The sequence below is a fragment of the Nomia melanderi genome, chromosome 1, assembly GCF_051020985.1.
Source record: "Nomia melanderi isolate GNS246 chromosome 1, iyNomMela1, whole genome shotgun sequence".
NCBI classification, from domain to species: Eukaryota; Metazoa; Arthropoda; class Insecta; order Hymenoptera; family Halictidae; genus Nomia; species Nomia melanderi.
The window spans coordinates 1,635,276-1,643,919 of record NC_134999.1 but is presented as its reverse complement, the minus strand read 5'-3'; the positions used below and the strand labels follow the sequence as shown (position 1 = coordinate 1,643,919).

At 28.3% G+C, this 8,644-nt stretch overlaps 1 protein-coding gene across 1 annotated transcript; it reads right to left on the bottom strand.

Annotated features, from left to right (window-relative positions):
* Positions 1-407: 407 nt before the first annotated feature.
* Positions 408-4,447, bottom strand: LOC116434813 (endocuticle structural glycoprotein SgAbd-2). The gene is made up of 4 exons (XM_031993588.2): positions 4,336-4,447; positions 2,734-2,867; positions 1,472-1,616; positions 408-745 (listed from the first exon to the last, which is right to left on the bottom strand). The coding sequence occupies exons 1-4, from the start codon at positions 4,345-4,347 to the stop codon at positions 527-529; spliced, it is 510 nt and encodes a 169-aa protein (XP_031849448.1). The 5' UTR covers positions 4,348-4,447; the 3' UTR covers positions 408-526.
* Positions 4,448-8,644: the final 4,197 nt, after the last annotated feature.

Genomic DNA, 8,644 nt, shown 5'->3' with positions numbered 1-8,644 from the left:
ACTACAACTAAAAAATTTTCTTTATTTCTAATTGCTATTGTTAGCAATATTATTAGCAAAATTATGCGACAGAAGAGTCTTTTCGCGGCAAATCCGACGATCTTTTTCAAATTTAGAGTGGTTTATCTTACCCTACGTTTTGAAAGTATATCGTAATAAACTGGTATAATGACAACCCTAAAGTCAATTTTACAATCTATATAAATACATTACATTTACTTAACTACTTGAGGACTGATAACAAAGTAAGAAAGTTAAAAATACAGGAAACAAAGTTGAAAACAGTATAACATGTGATAAAATGCGATGTGACAGGGCGTGATCGTTATTATGAAAGCCTTGGGTGACGGAAATAGAATATCTAAACAAATAGGAGTATTTATCCGTGTATAATGACTGTTACATCGTGGAAATTAATCATTCTTCTTTATTTTCTGGTATATGTACAAACATCGCGTCCAGTTACAAGATAACGATTCAATTCAAGCCTCGTACGTTTTGGAGTTATTCGATCAGTAGATTTTGCCTAATATCTTCGGAAAGGATTTGAGTTGTAAGGTTGTCTATAATCTGAATCATCGGGTCCTGGCGGATTGGCGGCCAGTGCTCGTCTAATAGCTTCTGGAATCGGAGGTGGTGTTGGCAAGTGTGCACCTTGAGGATGAAAACCATTCTCGTCAGCCGTATACTCGACAGTGATGGGAGTTCCATCTGGCGCAGAATACGAATATCTGCCTTGGACAACCTAAAAAAGCAATGCATATTGAACTACAAAACGTTCGCTACTTTCAATTTACAAGTTAATAAACCTCTAGTGTATGCAATTTATCAGCCTGCGTATACAATTATTTCGTGACATTTTTTAAGAAGTAAATCTTTGTTCTAATAAGGATAATTCTTCAACATTATATTATGAGTGAAGTAAGAACATATTTTTAATACTTTGCAATCGATTAGCCGCAGATTCTTCTGTGTCTACCTCTTTTCGGGTTAGTATAATAATATTTTAAAAATATTTTGCGTGACGATTGCTTTTTACCAACATGCCCTAGGGAATACCGAGGCTTGTATTTTAAGCCTACAATTTCTTTCTTTTTAAAGATGTCATTGTGTCATAATTATTGATTTATTGTTTTAATACTCTGCAGAAGGAAGATACATATTTTTCATATAATCATATGAGCTGTATCTTTAAAAATAATAAAATTTTGAACTTTTAGTTTATTTTGTAATTAATTCATTTTTTAACTGTCAATTTTCAACAATTTTCAAAACTATAATAATAAGTAGATTCAGAAATGGTTCTTGCATTTCGTTACTCCAGTTTGTTATGAAAAAATTTTATCTTTCAAATATAAGAATAATTTCGTTACTAGTTTTATTATTTGCATATATTAAAATCGAAATTGAATAAATATGCAAAATATAGAGTCATATGTGTAGAATCAACCTCGTAAAATTAATTTATTACCTCGGCTTGGCCTTGCGAGGTACCTGAAGGGCGTCCACTTTCGGCAACCGAAATGCCATTCTCGGTATCATAGCTAAAGGTATAAGATCCATCTGGGTAACTATCCTTTTGCTGGCTACGAATGGCTATAAACCTACCAGGTGAACTGTAACAAAATGATACTTCCTTGTTACGTTGGCGTTGTTACCTTCATTATTACTAAATTTAAAATAAAATATACAATTAAACTATTGTTATCAAGCTAGAAAATGATCTTTCTAAGCTTTATTTACAGATCCACGCGACAACCTTTGTTCGATATCAAATATCAATTGCAGCATTTATTTGGTTCGTATTGCGTGTTTACTTAAGAATTATATGAGCTAAACGCCTCAAGTACTGATTTACACGTATTCATACTAATTTACATTTCCATATTAAATAAACGGAGACTATTATTTTAAAAGAAAAATGTTGATGGAATTATAAATAAGATACACGCTAATTAATTATAGGCATTGCATTTAAATTATGTACAAAGAAGATAATGTCTATATTACAATGTATAAAATTTCTTTTATTTTATATTGTTAGAAAAATATAAGTTAATTAATTACAAATTCTTAATTTATAATTATATAGAAAAGAGATTAAGTATTTAATATTTTAATGATATTAATAGTATTCATTTCTCAGCTTAACGACCAATTATAGACTGATGTTTTTCGAAAAGTGCAATTAAAAATTTTCGTATTAGTTGCACATGTTATTGAATACGATATTTAACCACTAATTAATGAATAACAGACGAAAATTATTTAATCTCAAACGATTATAGTTTTTATTGTTAGTAACATGAAAATAATAAATGATCAGTAATACGAATATAATCGGAAATAAGAATTTTTTTACTACACATATAACCCATTTTAATTATAAAGAAATGTTATTTCATTCTGGAGAATTTTTCAAATGACTATTTTGACACATTTCCAATGTAATGGTTTCAACATTTTCGTCATTTTAACTCATGGAATTCGAAATGCGCTTTTTAATTGCCATTTAACTTGACCCAGCAAAATTATAAAATTTAAAATTCAATATTAAATTTTGAATTTAAACATCGAAGTAAAATAGTTTCGCCCTTTAATTTATGCAAAATACATCTTTATGTTAGTTGCGAAAAGTATCACTAATACTTTATCAGAAAATAATAAATATTTGTTGAAAAAAATATTCTCGAATGCAAGGGATTAATATTTCATACAGGAGTAAATACATACTTATACTGTGGCGTATATTGAGGTTGTGGTTGATAGGTTGGTCTAGGCGTTGTTCTAAATGCATTTTGATTAGGAAAACCACGAAAACCTCCATATTGTCCTAGAGCGCAGCAGAATAAGGTAAATAAAAGAAACTGAAATCATAAAATATTTATTATTATAATTTTTAATAAAAATTAATTATAATGAATGCATTATATTTTATATTAACGTGTCAGTATTTGTAAATGTCGCTAATGACCAGAATGATGGATGTTATCTTAATAAATAAATATAAAGATAGAGAACTTTTTAAATTAGTAAAAATAATTTTATTATTTTATATTTAGGTTGATGATTTCATGACTATTGCATATGAGTTCATTATATTTTCATGTATTTCACAGAACTTTACAGAATTAATTGTATTTAAAATACAAATAAGAGGTAATAAGATATTTTTAGCATAATTAAATTACAAACGAAATAAAACATACCGAGATAAAAAAAACTCAGTTCATTAGTATAACGTTTCGATTATTTGTACGCAGTAAATTTATCGGCTTTTAATTATTAAAGACTTTTAGTATGTAATTACTAATATTATAAAGTTTTATCCAATGAAAAGGTATATATGAAATTGTTATAAATATTTATGAAAAATTAGTAAAAGTATTGAATGTATTTCTTTATTTTGGAAAAATTCTATCGTACTAAATTTTAAAAATATACATTTCAAATTTTTATTACTTTGACTATGTAGTTTTCTGTTTCATAATAGTAATTCATATTGTTTCTCTATCACTCAAAAATAACACATAAAAAATATGAAAATTTATGTGATCTCTTCGAATTAAATCTTTTTCATTCATAAAAATATCTTTTGAATATTTTGTTCTGTAGTAAAGATATTTATTGCTATAAGCAAGCAAAGAAATACATATTATGGTTTAGAATGAAATATCCACTGCCGAAACATCGAAACAAAGCTCATGAACAAAGGTCTAATTAGTCGAAGTTATGTTCATTCGCTAGATGCATAAACAAATTTCCAACGATAGTCACTTGCGAAAACTTCGTATTCCGTCAAGACAATGTAAGCATGTATACAGTGGTGAGTAAAGGACGAGCATTTCAGAGTGGTTGACAAGACATCCTGATCTGAATATAATAGAACATTCTTAAGTATAATTGGCAACAACCATAAATCAAAGAACGACAATTTGTCAGTGTTATAAAACTCAAAAATCTGCATTGATCATCAACGAATTTCAATGTTATTTTGTCATATACTTAAATGACTTTATTTTCTAATTTTTTCTAATAACGTTTACAGTAATAATGAAATATAACGTACTATATAATGAGATTCTTCACAGATCAAAAGTTGTTAAATTTATTATGTAAAAACTGGGGAAAATTTGAATTTATAGAGAAAACTATCTCTGTAGTGTACGATATGTACAATAGATTAGATATTATGGATTAGCGATTAAAGAAGTATAAAACGTCCTTAGTTTGATTAAAGTCAAGATGTATAGTACTTTCGAATCGATACTAGATTTCGTTCACTTTGATTTCATCTCACTCGAACGTTGATAAGCGTCAATAGAAAACACTCACTAAACGTTGCATGATGTCCGATCCTGTGTTATGATGTTGATTTGAACAAGACCAAACCTGCAATACCACATGCAAGTACTGCCGGCATTTATATGAAGACAAGGCAGAAGATCTTCCCTTTCCATTCTCCCTGTTCATGCATTTAACCACTCTCCTTAGAATTTCTAGTCGCCCTCACATCTTTGCCCCACCTCAACCCTAACCGTGAGGACCTTAGGTTCTACGGTTAATGTTACTAAATATGAACTTACTAGCGGTAAGTAGACCACGGAATTTTATTTACTAAACATTACACAGGATTTTTTACAATTATCCAATGTGTTAGGTCATCCCGTAAGCAGTGGGATTTTTATAAACTTCTTTTATTTTTTAAAATTAAGATAAACTAAACCTTTCTTAACATAAAATATATTCTTCATTAATTCTTTCATTGGCTGTAGATAACGAAGGAGAATATATTTCGTATCAGAAAATGTTTTACTTATCGTAATTTTTTCAAATAGCAGATGTAGAAAAGAATTATGATTAAGAATATTCATGGGATGACCCAATAATTTCGTTTTATTAACTTACTAAAATAATTCACAAGGGGAGTCCATGGAATTTCAGTTTCTCCGTTGCATTGAAAAGTAGGTATTTAAATTTGCACGAACTTCTGCAATCTAGCACAAATTTTTTGTTACATTTCTTTACGTATAAATAGGAATTTGTACTGTAGATCTAATATTATACTTTAGTAAAATGGAAGAATAGTAAAGCTTGTTTCGTCGACGTCGATAATACTAGCGGGCAAATATACTATAGACATATTTTAAGTGAACGTATATTACATTAAAATCTCAGAAAAGTCTTAGTATTATTAAGTCTTACCATTTAATCTTCTGATACTCCTTATTTGGAATAGAGGAATGTTTATATAACGATCACAAAATATTTTAGCAGATGTTAGTATCACAATTATAAATTTCTATAAGAATGTTAAAAAAGTTAACATTGTAGATGTATTGTCACAGAGAATATTTTGAATACGATCGTTAATTATTATTAAGAAATATATTAAAAATAATAATTATTATCAGCATGATCGTAGTACCATATTTCTGTTATAAATTCATGTAGCTATTATTCAAACAATTTAAGCATTACCATTAATTGCACCACAAATGTAGAATTTTACAAATAGAAAGTGATTTTCATTTTTATGATGTTGCTCAGGTGTTCAATACATTCTATATAAACTTTTCCCTGTGAGAAAATGATATGCAATATCACGCGCCAAACATTATATGCGATTTTCCTAAATGCATTTACTATTCGTATCAAACGTGTATAGTACAATTAACATGCTAGTATATATTGAGGTTTTCAGAAATCGTTTCGTCTTAAGTAAATGTAGGTGACACAGTACATTTTTATGATCCTCTCTTAAATAGAGGTTAGTGAAACGAGTTCAAAAGGTTATAACAAAAGGTCATTCTAAGGCGTAGAAGGTTGCAAAGTTGCTTTCTAGTGATCCTCTAATAGATTGAGAATTTACTTTCTTTAAAATATTAAAAAATTCGTACAGTTATGTATAAATGTTACTCTAATGAAACCGTTCATGAGGCGATTCAGATACTGATACAATGAATCTGTTGGAAAGGACTCAACTACTTAGAAATAAACCGAATACATAATAGTTTTGTTTTGTAACGTTATTTAACAATGTAATATTATTCTAGAATTGTTGTGGGCATAATCTGTCCAAGTTGTAATAAAAGGTATAAATTTTATAAACGAATTTTTTATAGATTATACATAAAATTTATTGTACAAAATTTTTTATTTTTGTATGGATATTCATTATAATTCCTACATAGTAAACGATCTTACTTCAATAATAAATATTATTATTTGATACATACATAATACATACTTTAATACATTATTTAATACAACATGTATTAAAATTAGTTTCTAATAGTAGTTTCTAACAGTTCTAATAGCTAACAACAAAATGTAACTAACAAAGGAGATAATAAAAAGATAGGTATATTAAGTTTTATGATATGTTATTAATCATATAATAAAAATATATTCCATTAATAATCAATCATTTTTACACATTGTCCAATATATTTTTATTCTTCTCAGTCCAGAAGATTGTTAACAGTATCTTCTCTTAAAGTGCATTCTTTATAAACATAATTACATGCTTACATAAAAGTCGCATTTGATTTAACAGACAGTTTTATTAAGCTAAGAACGTACTAATGCCGAAAGATTCTTAATGTACATAATCCCTTACGTATGAAGGTACTTTATGTACCACTCACATTATGAATTTAATTTATGGCTCTACAGATACATTTACGCCTCTATGAGTGCCAATAAGATTTATATTTCGCTTGTCGCATTAGTAGAACTGCCGTAAGTACTTAAAATTAAGATACCAATAATATGCATAGCTATGTGTCTGGTATAAAATTCCATTCTTTTTTTGTTATTAATTTTATTTTGCGTTTAAACAATATTGAAAATTAACAAATAAATAGTTATTTCAAGAACGTTTCCTTGAAACAATTGGCATATAAAATATATAAGTGTTAAAGTGATGTACAACTTAATGAAGTGCTAATTTTCATTACTTTGTTATTAATTTGTAAATTTACGCTTATATATTTATATCACAAAAACAAAATTTTCTTAATTACCCCATAATTATCGATTATTCTTAAATTCGTAATTTGTTTTCTTCAACGGCGTAAGAACATTATATTAAGAGCGTTCAGAACATTGAAAATGTAAATAAAGAAGTAGGAAAATTTTGGTAATCATTGTTCATTTCAGAAAGAAGAGCTTAGCATAATATATTAAATAAATGTAAAAATTGATCTATCATGAAATTTGAAAAAGCATTTGAAATATAAGTATATTTTAATAAGTAGACAACATATTACTCTTTGTTTTAGAGAAAAGTGTGGACAGATCACCTATTTCCATAAGAATAAATATTTAATTTTAGAATAAATATCGTAGATTTCAAACTGTCCGACTTCTCTGCAGGAAATACTTTAGGAATATTAAAAAGCATCAATTTTACTGTTCCTGGTTTATTGAAGCGCCAGTGAAAAAGAGAGTTGAGCACAATCTATGCTTATTGTCGCAATTCGGAAGGTAACGTATAACCGGATTCAAAACTGTGTAGCGGATCAGTTTACATAATTTCTAGGTACGTTGCTCACCTGGGAGGATCCCGAAGGTATGCGCTCTATCCGTTTCTTTATGAGAGCCGAAGCGTTGCTAAGATGATGGGGCATACCTAAGCTGACGTGGTTAATAAAACGAGAAAGGTCAAACTAGATCCAGGTAACGCTTCGACCTGCTTGTCAGATAGCAAGATCTAGAATCATCTTGAGTAAGCCTTATCAAAAGATTTCGTCTACTGAGCAATATTAATCCATATTTCGCTGGCATTGCAACACTCTAGAAATTGTCTTTTTTACAATTACAAGAGTGGTTCCGAAAAATACAGTATAAATTTCAGATCATCCGATCAACGTCGATTTAATTTTATATCAAAAATTGATGTTACAAATCTTTCACTGCACAGAAGACCTTCGATGAACAGTATTCCAGCAGAAATAATCTACGGTAACATAGGTTACGTAATTGAAATGATGAGGATAATCGAAGATGAAAATGCAAATTATAGATACAAAATTACTTTGTATCTATAATGGATTTACATTTACACAAGTATAATATACTCTCAGTCCAAATATTTTTTTTTTGAACTTATGATGAATGATTTTTAATATTTACTTTGCGCGTTAAATTGCGACGTACAATAAAACGATTATACTGCATATGTTCGAAGATATTGTTTTTGAAGTGTCAGTTTGAGGCAAAGCAGTATATTTCTCAGGGAAGTCTATTTTTTAAGTGATATTTTTATTTTCGAATCTTAAAAATAACAAAATAATTAAACAGTTTTAAATATTATACATCGTACGAACTAGATATCTTTAAACTATTCTTGTCAAAGTTACGTAGAAACTACTCTTATATTTTGAAAAGATAATGATAACGAAGAACGAATCATTCATTTTGTAAGAATGTACAATTTTTATATGCCATGTAGCAACAGATTCTTTGAAATTTGAGTAATAGTGTAAGTATAACTACTATAATAATTACAGGCATGATAATTACAAGTATTGAGTGTTAGCATTACATTCTGCGTCACTAGCTTTGCTATGGATGGATAACAAGAAATTTTAAGGTTTATACAAAATAATAAATATTATTGAAATATATCTAATTTTTA

Bases quoted from the DNA above. Each gene is read 5' to 3' on its own strand.
- LOC116434813 (XM_031993588.2), bottom strand. The intron at 1,617-2,733 runs GTATGTATTTAC...ATTTTGTTACAG, and splicing joins CAATATACGCCACAGTATAA to TTCACCTGGTAGGTTTATAG. The intron at 746-1,471 runs GTAATAAATTAA...TTGCTTTTTTAG, and splicing joins CCTCGCAAGGCCAAGCCGAG to GTTGTCCAAGGCAGATATTC.